Source organism: Bactrocera oleae, chromosome 2, assembly GCF_042242935.1.
Source record: "Bactrocera oleae isolate idBacOlea1 chromosome 2, idBacOlea1, whole genome shotgun sequence".
Lineage (NCBI taxonomy): Eukaryota > Metazoa > Arthropoda > Insecta > Diptera > Tephritidae > Bactrocera > Bactrocera oleae.
In genome coordinates this window covers 54,022,056-54,039,344 of record NC_091536.1, presented here as the reverse complement: position 1 = coordinate 54,039,344, position 17,289 = coordinate 54,022,056, and the positions used below count along the sequence as shown (strand labels likewise).

General features: G+C 32.9%; 1 protein-coding gene across 1 annotated transcript; it reads left to right on the top strand.

Annotated features, from left to right (window-relative positions):
• Nucleotides 1-10,505: 10,505 nt before the first annotated feature.
• On the top strand, nt 10,506-13,998 carry LOC106620522 (uncharacterized). Its single transcript, XM_014239041.3, has 3 exons — nt 10,506-10,601; nt 13,311-13,438; nt 13,500-13,998. Exons 1-3 carry the CDS (start codon nt 10,518-10,520, stop codon nt 13,723-13,725), a joined length of 438 nt encoding a protein of 145 aa, XP_014094516.3. The 5' UTR covers nt 10,506-10,517; the 3' UTR covers nt 13,726-13,998.
• The last annotated feature ends 3,291 nt before the right edge of the window (nt 13,999-17,289 follow it).

Sequence of the window (17,289 nt, the reverse complement as noted above, 5' to 3'; positions counted from 1 at the left end):
TATTTCAAGCAACTAATGCAACTGGCGTTCGGTAAAATCCCGATCGGACAGTGTCCAGGTAGTACTCCAACAACCATTGATTGCAAAAAATGCATAAAAAAATATTTGAATTAATATTTGATTAACATTTTTTTTTATTTTATAATCCCAAAAATTTTAATCCTACATACCGGGTAAAGAAAAATTTAATCCCATATACTTAAAATATAATAAATAAATATTTAATCCCAAAAACCAACTCCCAAGTTGAAAATTAAAAAGAAAAATTTTAATCTCCAGCATTTGTTTTAGAATTAAATTTTTTTGCGTTCATTCAAATCAAAAAATTATATTTTCAATTTTCAACTTTTAATCTCAAACATCTTGGATTAAAAAATTAAATTTTAATTTTTAATCGAAACATCGGGATTAAAAAATTAAAATCTAGTTTTTAATCCCAACATCGGAATTAGCAAATAAAACTTTAAATAACAATATTGACATATATAATCCAAAATGTTTGAATTAAAAAATTCGCAACCCTGGCTACTGCCAATATTTTAATTTAGTTGCATTAATTAATATGATTGTCCTGGCTGTCCAAAATCAAAGTTAAAATTTTAATATAATGATCGACTTTTATTTGTCAATAAAAATGTTGATATAACGAATGAAAGAAAGCACGGTTTACTTGCGGTACTTAGTTAAATTAGATTAATATTGTTATACAATAAATAGCATGTCAGATCGAATGAAAAGCCTAAGCAGGGTATATAAGGTTTGTCACGAAGTTTATAACACCCACAAAGTAATGTCGGAAACTCTATAAAATATAATATATATACAAAAGATCACATACGTCCTTTTCTTCCCAAAAAGCTGCTCATTTGTCGGAGCCGCCAACATCGGACCAATGTAGGATACCGCTGCCATACAAACTGATCGATAAATGTCAAGTTCTTATATGGAAAACTTTTTAGTTTGACAAGATATCTTCACGAAATTTGGTAAGCATTATTGTGCAAAGCAACGCTGCAATCCACGAACAAATTGATCATATTGGACTAATATAGCATATAGCTGCCATTCAAACTGTCCGATCATAATCAAGACAAAGATCTTCATAAAATATATTTCGACAAACGTGGAAAAACGTTTTCCGCTGGCTGCATTCGGTTGGCCGATTATAGTATTTTCATAATTAGTTGTACATATAGTTGCTATAAAAAATGCACCGGTGACCGTTTTTTGATATTTTAATTAATAATAGTATTGAGACACTTCAAAGTTTATCTTGCGATATTTTTACGGAAGGTTTGTATTAGTAGAATATCGGTAGCTGTTTATTTAAATTTTAGATTATTATCTGTACAGTAGCAGTAAAATTAAATTACTTTTCAATTAATAATACTGATGATCTCTGCGCCTGAAAGTGGACAACAGTGTTTCATATTAAGTATTATTCATAGTACTGAGAAAATATAAAGCAACATATAAGATCGTTCTGCAATTGCATACTCGTATATCCAACATACTTAGCTTCGAGGGAATTTAGTGCATGGAATTAAAACGTATATAAAACGGTGCGAAACAGTTAAAATATATCTATATTTCAGTATTGCTCTGATAAATTTATTAAACAATTATAAAAGGAAACAATGTATCTCAATAATCAAAACGATTGACTCTACAATATACAAGGTGCGTTCCAAAGTAAACAGGACTTTTACAAAAAAGACAGAACAAATGTTTTTATCGGCAAAATCAATTAATTGTATTCACGGTCCAAACGCATGTCGAACCAGTGTTTTAGCTCGTTGCCCGGTATGGTCGCCAGTATGCCGGTGCAAGCCTTTTGAATGGCCTCCACGTCTGCATAACGCTTTCCTTTCATCGGCAAATGCATTTTTCCGATAAGGTAGAAGTCGCACGGTGCCATATCAGGTGAATACGGGGAGTGGTTGATTGTAAAAATGTGGTTTTTGGTCAAGTAATCGGCAACAAGCTTCGATCGATGAGACGGCGCATTATCGTGCAACAAACGCCAACTTTCATCTTCGCGATATTCGGGCCGAACACGTCGAATACGGCGCACCAAACGCTTCAAAACTCCAAGGTAGAATATCGCATTAACGTTTTGGCCGGGTGGAACAAATTCTTTGTGGACAATACCCTTGGAATCATAAAAACAAATCAGCATTGTCTTCACTTTTGACTTCTCCAGGCGCGATTTTTTGGGTTTCGGCTCATTTCTCATTTTTGTCCTTACGACCACTTTAAAAACGTTGAAACCACTCTGCACGGGATTGGCAATCATCGCCATAAACTTGTTTCATCAATTGAAACGTTTCGGTAAAAGTTTTACCAATTTTAAAACAAAATTTAATGTTGGCTCTTTGTTCGAAGCTCATTTTCGCACCGATGACAACAACATACTGACACTTAAACGCAATAACTTCACTTCCAATAGATGAAATGTCATGAAATTTTTACTGAAAGTCGATAAAGGATAGCAGGTTCTAACGCACTATTCGACATATATATGGCGCCACTAGAGTTTACTTTGTAACTTTTTTACTGTTTACTTTGGAACGCACCTTGTATTACAACAAATGGTTCAGTTTAGTGGAAAAATACATACTCTTCATTATAATCTGGGAAAAAGACACTGGGGGCTACTGTTTTTACCATAGATTTCGTAGACTTGTTACATGATGAATCGATAGATTGGTATCTCGCGTGACACCCACTTTACACACAGCTTAGCACAAATAACTGGGTAGTATTTATCAACGATATGTCCAACATTTTCCTATAGTGTTTTTAGAGTCTCAACTATCTCGATCGACTTTATCTTTCGGTTGTCCAAAATTATTTTTTTGATGTGTTTGATATTTTTTCTCGTAAGAATTTTATGCGTTCATTGTCTTTGGCGGTCAGTGTTCGTTTTATTGACAAATGACATGTTTCTTATCCAAATTGGCTGATTGCTGTTAATTCATACACATGTGTTTTGAAGTTTAGGTCTAACTACAAAATACAATATATGCCTTTCTTTGGAAATAAAGGCTTTGATAGATTTTTAACGACTCGTTGCCTCTAATGAATAATTAAACAACTTTCCAATAGATACTGGAAAATTGAAATTATTAGTATTAATAATAAGGTAAACAGACATAACATTACATTTTCAATGGGCTGAGACGATATTTTATAGAATTTGCTGATTCTTCCGAAGAATGGACGCTATTAATACAAAGTCTTACTATACTTTTAAATTTTAAATCGGTTGAGATTTGAACCAAAAACCAACCAAATTGTAGTTACAAGTATGTCGCGTAACATATGTTTGGGAAGTCAAGTGGGTATTATTGAAATATGTACCATATGTGCTTTTGCCAGTAAGATAACAAGTTAAAATTAAATCTTTGATATTAATTTTCTTCAAAGTAGCAGATCGTACAAAAGTATTCTAACTAAATTTATTTTCTTTGTTTAGTGAAAAATAGCAGGTATTAAAAATATTAAAAGATAGATAATTTCCAAAATGTGTACTTTTTTCCTTTTATCTATTCTAAACTGGAAAATAGTCGATGTACAAGCTCCTTCAATTAACAACATGCAAATTTGTGAAAAATAACAAAGTACAAGTTTTAAACATCTAAAAAATCACGAGATAAGAATTTAATGTCACAAAGATAAAAAGAAGGAAGCAATTAATTTATGAACCCATTGGTTTGGTAGGTATGATTATAATTTCATTTACCATACATCGTAGTCTGTGTGAGGTTATAAATATAATTGTAATTTTTTTGGAAGGGAGTATACAACCTCTCCACTTTCTGCGTACTATTTAGTTGTTGATTTCTACAGCACTTAATTCCCAGCGGGTTATGTCAAGCATTTACGGACATTTTTGCCAAGAAGAAGTAGGTATTTCGTAGAATACACGAAAATATCTGAACTTTTGATTCAACTTTTTTCCGGCTCATTAGGTATGTAAACAAGCGAAATTGCCTCATTTGTGACAAAGAGAAACCTGAAGAGATTCAATTGTAAAACAACGGTTTGGTGGGGTTTGTGGGCCGGTAGAATCATCGGTTCATATTTCTTCAAAAACGTAACCGTCAATGGCGACCGTTATGGCTCCACGATAACCGACTATTTGATACCTGAAATTGAAGCTCATATCGGCGACATTTAGTTTCAACAAGACGGCGCCATTTTCCACACATCGCCACAATAAATAAATTGATTGAGAGAACACTTCGGTGAGCAGATAATGTCACGTTTTTGGCCGGTCGATTGGCCACCAAGATTGTGCTATATCACACCGTTAGACTTTTTCCTGTGGGAATATGTGAACTCTAAATTCTATGCGGGCAATCCCGCTTCGATTCAGGACTTGGAGCAAAACATCACGCGTGTCATTTGTCAGTTATCAGTCGAAATGCTCGAACGAGTCATCGAAAATTGGACTCAACGGATGGACCATCTGAGACGTGGCCGCGGCCAACATTTGAAAGAGATAATCTTTAAAAAATAAATGCCAAAAAACATTCTTTCGAATGATTATAAATATTTCCCATTAAATTTGAATTTTTTATGTTTTGTTCTTTAAAAAAGTAGGGAACCTCGAAATGGATCAATCTATACAATATATTCATATTCAGTTATCATTTTTATTGACAGGAATGTCTAAAAAATATATTTTTAAATCATAAAAACAAAGCATTCAATTACCGAACGCAGGACATGACATAGAAATCTGTTGAACTTTGATTTCTATGCTGTGTGACATTTCAGAGCATCGCTGCTCTCTTTTCTCTCATTGTCGCTGTTTTTTTTTTCATTGTTGATAATTCACATTTACGTGAAAACGTAAAGAAACAGAAAGCTAACACCAATTAGTAAGGAGACATCTAAATGTTGCTTTTAATAATGACATGCATCAATACTTGAAATGTATCAATAGAATTTTTACTTTAGACATTCAAAACTATTAAAATGAATAAAATCAAGCAAATGCTTCAAATATCGCTTCCTTATACATATGTTCAACAGTGGTTTCTTCATGTGGCAGCAGCCAATTTCTGTTCTAGCAGAAACTTGCAGCTCTTCCAGCTTCTTACGCTCTCAACTTTGGCTTTTCTCTGCTGGTTTTTTTTGTATATTTGAAGCATGTTTAAAATGTAAAAAAGCAATACCTGTCAGTACGAGTATAACATACGATTTTTACAAAACATATGATTTGAGAATTTTATTCACCTCAGTTATGATTCTTTATGGCAACGAGATGCCCGAGTTGAATTATTTTAAAATTTACTATATAATAGTTCATATCTAGTATAATGCTTTTAAGTCGTCATCATGTTATACGATTAGAATGTCAATTTAAAACAACAAGAATGCACACCGGATGTTTAATGACCAGTTATGTTTGATCTCTTGTTTTTATATGTTTTTATACTCTCGCAACCTGTTGCTACAGAGTATAATAGTTTTGTTCACCTAACGGTTGTTTGTATCACCTAAAATTAATCGAGTTAGATATAGGGTTATATATATATAAATGATCAGGATGAAGAGACGAGTTGAAATCCGGGTGACTGTCTGTCCGTCCGTGCAAGCTGTAACTTGAGTAAAAATTGAGATATCTTTATGAAACTTGGTAGACATGTTTCTTGGTACCAAAACGCCATTAATCAAAAACAAATAAATTGCCATAACTTAGCTCCGCAATAAGATACAAGACTGCTATTTGGTACAAAGGATCACATTAGGGAGGGGCATCTGCAGTTAAATTTTTTTTTTAAAGTGGGCATGGTCCCGCCTCTAATAGGTTTAATGTGCATATCTCATAAACCGCTAAAGCTATAATAACAAAATTCACTGGAAGCAAATGTTTTTAGAATCTCTACCTACAGTGTGAAAATAGTTGAAATCGGGTGGCAACTCCGCCCACTCCCCATATAACGGTACTGTTAAAAACTACTAAAAGCGCGATAAATCAAGCACTAAACACGCCAGAGACATTAAATTTTATCTCTGGGATCGTATGAGATGACTTTATAGGAACCGCGTTCAAAATTAGACAGTGGGCGTGGCACCGCCCACTTTTAGGTGAAACCCCATATCTTGGGATCTGCTTAACCGATTTCAACCAAATTCAGTGCATAACGTTCTTTTTATATTTCTATGTCATAGTGCAAAAACGAAATCGGACTAGAACCACGCCTATTTCCCATATAAAACCATTTTCAATTCCATCTGATTCTTTCACTTTCCACTATGCATATCAAGCAACAATTATTATATCGGGGTAAAACTTTGCGTGAATAATACGTTTAATGTATGCCACCTTGTGACCAAAAATAGTCTAAATCGAACCAAAACTGTTCAAGCCCCTAAGTACTAAATATGTGGACCCCAGTGCCTTCTACCGAAAATTTCAGTCAATCCACAAAGAAATCTCAAACGAGTGTACCATATGACTTTGCGAGAGTATAAAATGTTCGGTTACATCCGAACTTAGCCCTTCCTTACTTGTTTATTATTGCATTTGTATTTTACTCATGCACTTTATGGCCTGAAGAGTTAAATAACAATTTCTTTACTTAAAAAATTCTTATGCTCGCAGCTGTCTAACTACACCACTTCTATGTATGTACATATGTGTTTGTTTTAATAAATATTATAACATCTAAATTCTTGAAAACTTGAAAACTTCTACACAAGTGCAATTAACCACTTTAATGCCATCACTTATTCTCCTAACCGTTAAGGTCCCGTGGTTGGATTTCGTGTGCTTAATTACCACAAATATAATTGAATTGCAGTTATTGGCACCTGACAATTAAAATATTTTTAGCGCCATGAAATTCAATTAAATTTTGAAAACTACACCAGAGATTGTGAATTATTATAGAGAATTTACGAGTATATAAATTCAACATTTGATATTATGCCCCCATATTTAGCACTAAATTAACTTAGTTTTATGAAAAGAAACTCACCGAATAACCCAAATATCTGTTATCACGTGCTTAACCGCAATCTTATATATTATTATTATTATATGTTATTGTTTATATAAGTGCTGAAACAGCTATGAACCAATATTATTCAGTTTTGATACCGACCCATTTTATACAAAGTGAACTATTGTCAAATTTATTCCTATTCTAGTCGCCTCTCATCAATATGGTCAATGAAATTGCTTATATTATAGATCGGAGAACTTACTATTTAATAAGGTTTTTCTTTTTTTATACCATGAAGAGGGTATATTGAGTTTGCCACGATTTGTAACACCCAAACAGAAAACGTCGGAGACCCTATAAAATATATGTATATACCATATAAGTGATCAAAATGATGACGAGCTGAGTCGATTTAGCCATTTCTGTATGTCTGTATATGTACTGCCATACAAACTGATCGATCAAAATCAAGTTCTTGTCAGGAATATTTTGTATTTGTGAAGTATATATAGCTTTGGTGCAAACGAAGTTAACGTTATTGCTTATTTAATATCAAATCAAACTACCTTAAATATAACATTTTTGTGTCGGCTGTTATCTTATCGAGCATTCTTTCAAGATCTGACGGAAAGAAAACTCCGCTGGGAGCTCCTGAGAATATGGTGAATGGTGTAGTATTTCGATAGTCGATGAAAAGTTTCCGTGTGCATCAAAATTACATACACACATACCTTCTGGTCAAATCTGACCCGAACCGATAAAACCTGGTACATTTGTTATTAGCCTTGGCCTTCAATGCCTTCAGCAAATTTTGTTTTTTTTTTCGTTTAATTTTTAGAGCGCCATTTGGATAGTCAGACGTCATATTCATAGAGCCACGTCTTGCCATCAGTAATAATACGTTTGATGAATGTGGGGTTCTTATCTACGTTGTCAAGCATCTCTTTTGCGACCTCTACTCGAAGTCGGTTTTGCAAAAGATTCAGATCTTTTGGTACGAGTTTAGCTTTGACGTAACAATGTAGACTTCCCGAAATACTTTGGCAACACTCTCAACGATTCCGTAGCCATGATTCTATTGTCAACGCAAAATTTCACGCGAAAACTTGTCGTACCGTAAACAAACATCTGCCATATATGGAGATCAAACTTTACAAAAACAAAAGTTGTACCAGTCTAGGAAAATTCTTTCTATCGATTTATATTGCGCGCTAGCTCATAAGTGTGGTATGTTTTAGTTTTGCCATCTGACTGTTGCATCTTTCCATACATTTTCGATTCGATTCGATTCTCTTTATTTTTGGAAATAGGAAAAATGCACACAAATCGATGTCTGGCGAATATGGATGCTGGGCATCGTTACAGTATTGTTTTTAGCCAAGAATTCACGAACTTCATTATTATTATTTCTTTTAACAAATGAAAATTGGCAAGTTCATAAAACACGTCTAAACTTAGCGGCTGCCAAAGACAAAGTAAGGTAAGTAATGAAAGCGTAACAAAATGAGAATGTGTTTCAAATTAAATAAAAAGTAGTGAAGTACCAAAGAATGGATAAATAAACGTGTTTATCTTTTAACAGTGTTTCCTCAAATTTAGGAGTACTAATTTAAAGCTCTGTAAACAACAAACTAAAATTGACAGGTAGTGACTCTAATTTCGGCAACTTTTTCATTTTTGCGTCATCACCTTCTGAGTTCTATTAAAAACGGAAAACTAATACTTTAAAGAAACATTTAGGTGTTTTCAATTAAAATCTTTCATGTGATTTTGAAAATGCATACATTTCAAAAAATAAACATATTACAGTCATTGAAACTGAAAAATTTTATTTATTAATTTTTATTAAATGACTTGAAACCCGAAGGGATATTATCATAATTTAGAATAATAATTAGAACAAAAGAATTATATATTATATATATTAACAACACAGTTCGAGTGCAGCCAAAACTTTATACAGACAAAGTAAGCAATGAATACAGTTGAAAATTGTATCGTACTTCAGAGCTTGTACATATGTATATCGAAATAATAAAAAACAAAAATTTTGACAGTTAAACTCGCCAAACCCTCGAAATTTAAAATTTGTAAATTCCCGTTACTTTTTGAACACACCTTGTATTTACCGACTAGAGTTACCCGAATGGACGTGGATCCTTATATTCCGTATAAAAATGCGAAGGGGCTGTGAAACGATTTCGACAGTATTTGTTTGCGTATTTCTACAAATTTTGAAAATAAACATATTCAAAAGTCCGAAACAATATTTGTATTGTAGTATTGAGAAACTAAATTTTAAACCACCATAGGCAATATATGAAATCCAAAGGTACTAATGGATATATTTTATAAAGGTCTCATTAAAAAGCATTTTCATAAAATTAGTTACAGCTGATATACAAATAGAATATGGGGATCATAAAATTGCATTGCTCATTGTTTCACTTTTTCACTTTTACTTCACCGGATGCTTAATATCTTAATATACCGCTACATGTGAACTGCTTACCTCTCGTTGGAAAAAGTTGATTTGATAAATTCTATGGAATCACCAATAACCGAGTCATGCAATTGATTAACTATTACAACATCGTAATTCTTGATAATTACCAGCCCCTTACTGCAATTACGCGGTTCGCTGTAACCGTACGTCCTCCTCGCCGTTAAGGTCGCGTGCTTGATATTGGTGTGGCAACTGGTTTTAGCACTGTGAAAACAAAACAAAAAGTTATTTCAATGTAGTTTGACGAAAGATAACAAAATGAATGAACTCAAATTGAGGTGTGTAAGCATACTTATTTATTAACATAATGAGCATGTCTGCGAGTTACACCTGTCATTACTGAATATTTGGTAGATAAATGGTTACAGATGTGAAGAATCATTTTCACGGGTTAACATATGTAAGTTTGTGTAAATATGTCTTAGAAAGCTTGTGAGTTTATATCTTTTCGTGAACACTAATATTTGTTTGAGAATGCATTTTTGTATGTATATGTATGTACAGTGACAGGCAAAACAATTGCAACTTAAGTTAAAAATAGTTTCACTACCTCTCGGCATTTTGAGAAGGTGTTTCTATAATTTGTTTCCCCCAAATTGTCAACAGGTTTTCAATAATATTATATCAAAAGTTTCTATAGAGTTTAAGGTAAAATTCATGACTCATCTAAAAGTTCTTATCCAAAAGCACTATTCTAAAAGTATTAGAACAGGTCTGCTAGCTCTTTGAAACAAATTGTTTCTAAAGAAATTTTTTTTTTCGGTATTCTACTTTATAATGTTCTAAGAACCCTAAAGTGTACCTTAAGTATTCAAACGCTGGTCTAACCAATTTTACATTGTTTTTGTTGTTTCCTGTAGTAATTTTTTGTCTAAAATTTTAGTTAATAGTGACATCTCTGCACTTTTTCACAAATTTTAATTATTTTAAGTCTATAGCTTTTAGCTGCATTTTTATTGCTTTCAACTGTATAACAAAACCACCATGCAGTTTACAATGATGCATATCTGCAATGGGGCATTCAGTGACAGATGCGTTGGAAAACCTTCATGTTTACCTCATCTCATTGCAATGCCTCAGTCGATGGTTTGATCTTTAACGTAATACAGCGCAAAATGGTGTCCGCAAAGTTGGTAAGTGAACTAGAAGCTTCTTCGGATAATTTACAGAAAGGATACGAAATATAAATGAGTTCAGAATTACATTATTGGATGTGTGAAGCCTTTATAAAATAAGTATATTCAATTATAGAGAGATATTCAATGAGAATTAAAAATACAATTATGATGAGAATTTATCGTTTGATAATTTGAAAGTATTAATAACTTATGTTTAAATGGTAGTGAAACTATTTCGAGTGCATATACATACAGTGCCAAATCTAAACGTTGATTCTCCTTTATATAAGAGAGAGATATATATTCTCATAACCGCTTTTACAAAGGAGATAATTCAATTTGCTATAAACACTTCAGGGTGCGTTATCAAATATATCTAAACAAGATTAGAATGTCTTTCAAATTAAATAAAACGTGATAAAGTACCAGAGAGTGTTTAAATAAATGTGTTTGTCTTCGATTCACAATTTCTCTGCTCGCTCCTGGTCTCTTATCAAAAAAATGGCATATAAAAGCAATAACATAATGCGGATACCTCATAAAAGTGATATAGCCACTATCTTCAGTGCTACCAAGTTTTGTTTTGCATATTTTAGATCAGTTTTACTATTGTGAATGGTCAAATGACAAATGAAAGTACAAATTTCTTGTTTTATACTCTTGCAACATGTTGCAACAGAGTATAATATTTTTGTTCATCGAACGGTTGTTTGTATCACCTAAAACTAATCGAGATAGATATCGAGTTATGTATATATAAATGATCAGGAAGACGAGTCGAGTTGAAATACGGGTGACTGTCAGTCTGTCCGTCCGTCTGACTATGCAAGCGATAACTTGAGTAAAAATTGAGGTATCTTGATGACACTTGGTACATGTATTCCTTGAACCCAAGGGAGGTTGGTATTGCAAATGGGCAGAATTGGACCATTGTCACGCCCACAAAACGCCATTAAACGAAAAGCTCTGAAGTGTCTTAACTGAGCCGCGAATTATGATACAAAACTGTAATTTGGTACAAGAAATCGCAATAGCAAGGGGTACCTGTGGGCTAAAAAGTTTTTTAGATTGTGTACATATCTTCCAAACCGCATAAGATACCATATATTAAACTTGCTGAGAAGAAGTAATTTTATCACCTCTTCAAACTTTTTGAAAATAGGTGAAATCGGATATTAACCACGCCCGCTCCCTATATAACGGTTATGTTGAAAACTACTTAAAGTCTAATTACTCACTAAATAAATGAGCCACAAGTATTAAACTTCACAACCAGGATGGTAGAGGAGGGCTTTATAGAATCTAGTGTAAAACTTGGACAAGGGGTGTGGAACCGCCCACCTTTAGGTTGAATCCTATATCTCAGGAACTACTCGACTAATTTCAACCAAATTTGGTGTGTGAGGTTACCCAAACAAAAGACTATTAGACACCGTAGAAATGGGCGAAATCGAATGACAACCACGCCTAATTCCCATATAACAAACTTTTAAATTCATTCTGATTCTTTCACTTCACAGTATACAAATCAAACATCAATACACCTATCAGAATAAAACTTCGCATAAATAGTGCCTTCGCGGTATTTCATCTTACGTCCAACAATTTTCGAAATCACACTTTAACTTGTGCCAAAAATAAGTCAAAGCAAGTCAACACTTCCCTTAGCTCCCATATACCTAACTTTCCTTAGCCCCATTACCTAACACTTTATACCGCATCTATAGGTCAATATATAAGAAATCTTAATAAAATTCAGAAATAATGTTTTTCTAATAACAGTGTATCCTCTTTACTTAAATGGATGAAATCACAGTGGTATTTTCCTTTGTTTGATATAAAGTTTTGCCAAAACCTGAAGGTGTTTCTCCGCCTTTGTTTCTTGCAAGTTGCAAGAGTTTAAAATGCTTGGCTACACCCGAACTTAGCCCTTCCTTACTTGTTATATTGTATTTTTAAAACTTAAGACTTAAAATCAATTATAGTACTTTTTCGAAAACAAAAAAAAGGATTACAGCAACGTTTTTCGATGCGAAAAAAGAATTTCTCCACCAAGAAATAATACTATTGCATGCGACAGAAGATATGTTAGCACAGGGTTGTACTAGAAGTGCTGCCTGTTGCTTGAGCATCTGGTATAGTTTGTTCGATTCGCTAAAGAGTAATGCTTGGCGAATCGAAGACAGCTTATATTGGAGAATGGGCTATATTAGGTATATGTGAACTTGTGGAAGATATATGACCGATCTATTAGGTATAAACGTAAACAGAATTACGAAAAACCCCTCGTCTTTCCTGATGGATGCTTGATTTAAATATCGCAAAGTGAAAGAACCTGATGCATTCTAAGTTTTACTAATTTATCTCAAGTTTTACTCAAGTTACCTTTTCGAAAGACATCCGGAAATCAATTCGGTTAGTTATACTGATAATTTTGAGCAAATCTATCTCGATAGACTTAGATTAGGTTAGTTTTAGAAACAAAGGTAAATTTGAATCCAAATAAATATTTCTTTATTTATTCATAGAATAGTATAATCTTAAAAAATATATATCTAATGAGTCACTAAAAAATTTTTTAAGCTCGGGTTGAAAGACCGAGATAGGTAAAATTAAACCATCCAATATACTCGTATTTCGGGGGATTGGTTGTACTAATTTTTGACAATTCAAACATATTTCTAAAACTTTAACTATTATTTTAAACTAAACTTTTTATTTCAGTTCTTGGTTGTTTCAATTCTCGTCACATCTTCGCTTTGCGCAAATGCCGGACTGTTGAACTATGTTTACCCTGCAATTATGACCGCGTTCTACAGTCAAGTACCGACCAAGGAGGGCTATCGATTCAAGTATTTGACACAAAAGTCTATAACTAGTTAACACATCAATTATCGCTTTTGATCTACATAGGCAGGACGACCCAAATGGCAGCTCACGGGAGGAGATTGGCGTTATTATGAATCCAGATACGCCGGACGAAGAATTGGTGATAATGGGTATGTACATGGTGTATGACGAGAAGACCGACACCGAGACCATTACAATGTATACAGCGGATAAAAATGGTTATCAACCGCGTTTCAAATTAAAGAATCGTAAATTAAGTTCCAAGCTCTTAATGACTTCCACGGGTTAAGGGACGAGGATAGTTAGAAATGTATATAATTGTTATTTCATGGCTATAAATGGAAATTAATTAATTACATCTGAGTATAAAATACAGCAACTACATAAGTTGATACTAAGCTAACCAATAACAGTTAATAAAAATATATTACTTGATGTTTTCAAAAAACAACAGATATTAAGTACGACTAAAAATGTAAATAAAAAATTATTGAATAATAATAATAAAATATAATAAAAAATTTTCTTAGCTGTTTCGGCTCAGATTATTATCGTCGTCAAATTTCAGCCTTTTTACGGCTTTTCTCAAATTATTTAACGTTATTCCAGAAGGGTGGCACGCTTTTTAAGCAATATGGGTTTCATATAGTGCGAATAGTATTTATTGTTAGTTGAAAGTTCAATTTAACGCATATTTGGCGAGATAGGGTAAGATTTCTGCTAGTAAATGTAGCATTTTCTAAAGCAGATAAGTAAAAGATGTTTAAGAGATGAAAGGTCTGAATTCGATATTCTTACAGAATCCTCTACCTGTGTAAACTAGTTAAATTGAATAATGGAGTGGCACTATCTGCACAATATCATTAAATGTAGTGAACATTCATTGAACTTTCACTGAAAAGCTTCTCCCTATACTGATCGAGTGTAAGTATTGGAACTAACGAGGGTTGAACTTTCACTTTATGCTTTTTATGATAACAACTGGTTTTATATGGTATACCTATATGGTAGATAAACTATTACTGTGCTATTCTTAAAGATACATTTGTACGTCATAATCAAAGCTACTGCATAATAACAGCTCTCTTCGATTCTCCAAGCGTTGGATAGCAGTGAATTGAACTATTCTAGTTGTACAAACAAAATGACAGCACTGAGAGAAATTCTTGCTTTTCCATTAGAATTTTGGATGCTTACGTTTTCTATAAAAAAAAATATTTGTAAGATAATTATTTAGAGGATTTTTGCCTTATAATAACTCATAAGGTACAAAATATGTAAAACAAAACTTAACAGCATTGAAGATAGCGGTTATACCACTTTAACGAGGTAATTTTTGAACAAGAGAGCAGCGCGCAAGGTTGGTGAGCAATTAAGAACAACTAAATTATCTTTAATAGAAAGTACAATACGTAAACGTAATATTTACATTTATTGTATGTTCTATTACCTTCCCAAGAGCTCCGAAATTAATGACTCTCATATAATTTATAATTTGCTTAATCAATATTTTTGATATTTATAGCGAATTCAATGCGCATGTACAGGTACAAAAATTCTATATTTGCATATTCCAACGAAACTAGTTGGTTGCTTAGAAGGTCATTTCTGTCGTCTTCGCGATCTTGACTTTTGTCGACATATTAGTGACTTGACATGTGGCTAGACCAGAAAACGTGTTAGACTGATATTATTCATGCATAAAAAACAACGAGATTTAATCTTTCTAGTTGCGTTCATATGTGATTTACTCAATTATTTATAAAATATTTAATGACGTTTGTTTTCGATCAATATGTTTTTGAGAAATTAAGTGAAAGCAAATAAAGAACGGTTTCAATCGGAACTCTCGCTTTTTAAAGAATTGGAAGTGTATAGAATTTTTCGAATGACTGCTTAATTTTATTTACTTATTTGTTTTCAGATTATCTATTGTTGAAACACTTCCCATGGGTGGAGTGGGAGGCATACATACCAAGCTACTTAGTAGATCAAAGGAAGAATACCATACTCATAACTATACATACTTGTATATGTATGTATGTATATACCACTTTATATTAAATTTCTAGTTTATTTCGGAATTTTCAAAACCACTCAATATGTAAGGTTATGTAGGCGTCTGATTAAAAGGGGGACTTATGCCAGCTAGTATGCTCTCTGGATTTCTATGCGGGAGTCGTTTGTGAGTCTTGTCAGTAAAGCAATTACTATCACATCGTTTCTTGAAATAATTCGATTCAATTATTTATAACAATATGAACGATTCGCTCTGTTACCGTCATTCAGATAATACGAAACTGGAATTCTCATATTTTTTGAATATACGGATAGAGAATCTATTAATTAATACTAACGAAAATTTATGTTTTGGTACAAAGGTGAGTTTACAACTATAACCTGTCCTCTCAATTGTTTTGGAATCGGTGTGCTCATTGCACCTAGGAAAATATAGAAATTAATTTGAAACCGGAGGACCAACTAGCGGACTGCAGACTATTTTACAATAGTTATAATATATAATTGAGACAAAATCTCCCAAGTGTGACTGTTATTTTTGGATGGTTGAACTTTTCTCATACAACATACTTTTTTTGGTTCTAGACGATAAATAAAATAATCAACTTCGACAGTTTGTCGATGTTCTTATAAAATGCAAAAAATTTTCTTAAACAAATTCAATTAGAGTCAACTTCTTCGCCGAAGTAGTATTTTTTTTTTGAGTTGTAAATATTAAAGTCAGTTCTTTGTCATTCATGGAAGTTTGGTAACTGCAATACGTCCAGTAGTGAGCTTTAATAACACAAATTCGTGCTCTCAATTTTTGGCCACATTGTTACAAATTTTAAGTTTATAAGAATACTCGTAAAAGCAGCTACAGCCAAAAAAAAATTTTACAAGGAGATGGTTTGCATTTGAAGTGACTTATCTCCTCAACTATTAAAATTTTTAAGTTGCATCTAAAATTGAGCAAAATATCGTTTTATTAATTTCCATAATGTAATTTAAATATATGATATAATAAAAATTCAGTTTTCTTCAAAAAATTAAAAAAATCAAAAAAAACTTCATTTACGAAAACCAAAACAAAAACTTGTACAGTTTGCATAAATTGACATTTTAACACTCTTAAAGGAAAATTAATACTTTATCATGGTTTGCAGTCTTTTATTCATAGAATGCACCATATTTTATGTAAGTTCAGAAGGTATATTTGCCCATATTTCCTGAAAATTAGCCATAACCTCATTTTTGCGATTAACTTTGCGCTCTCGTAACTTCGTCTAGGGAGGATGCGGCAGCACTTTTTTCTCGTTGAACAACAACCATTCCTTAACCTCTAAAGCAAAATGCTTCGGGTCGTTATCCTGAATAAAACAGAAGTCATCATTTGAATTGAATTAAGCTGCTGATGGAGCCAAATTATTTATTTAATATTTCCTAGTAGTATTTTCTTTACATAATTTCTTTGATGAAAACAAGGTTACTGACGCCATTTGCTCACACTGCACTTCTTTTGCTTCCATTGCACCACACAATGCATTCTCCATTCAAATCAACGACAATCAGATCCAAATAAATTAGATTTGGACAAAATTACGAAAAGTCCTTCAAAGTCAAAGCATCTCTCTGAACATTTTTTTTTATGTTCACTGTGTCACTATTATTCCGAAACCCCCATTTTATACGATATGATATATTTTAACTAAGTTCAGGATAAAACGAATGGTTTCAAGGAGTCATAAAAAGTTTGTTTAGTGTCCTGAATGTAAAGGTGTAAGTAGAATCATATCAGTATGTCGGCATCAATTCTGAATAGGTATGTTAGGAGCCTCGCGACTGCAACATGGCA

Excerpts from the sequence above, each read along its gene's own strand:
- LOC106620522 (XM_014239041.3), top strand. The coding sequence starts at position 10,518 with ATGTTTACCTCATCTCATTGCAATGCCTCAGTCGATGGTTTGATCTTT. Across the intron at positions 10,602-13,310 it reads AAATGGTGTCCGCAAAGTTG|TTCTTGGTTGTTTCAATTCT; the intron begins GTAAGTGAACTA and ends TTTTTATTTCAG. Across the intron at positions 13,439-13,499 it reads AAGGAGGGCTATCGATTCAA|GCAGGACGACCCAAATGGCA; the intron begins GTATTTGACACA and ends TGATCTACATAG.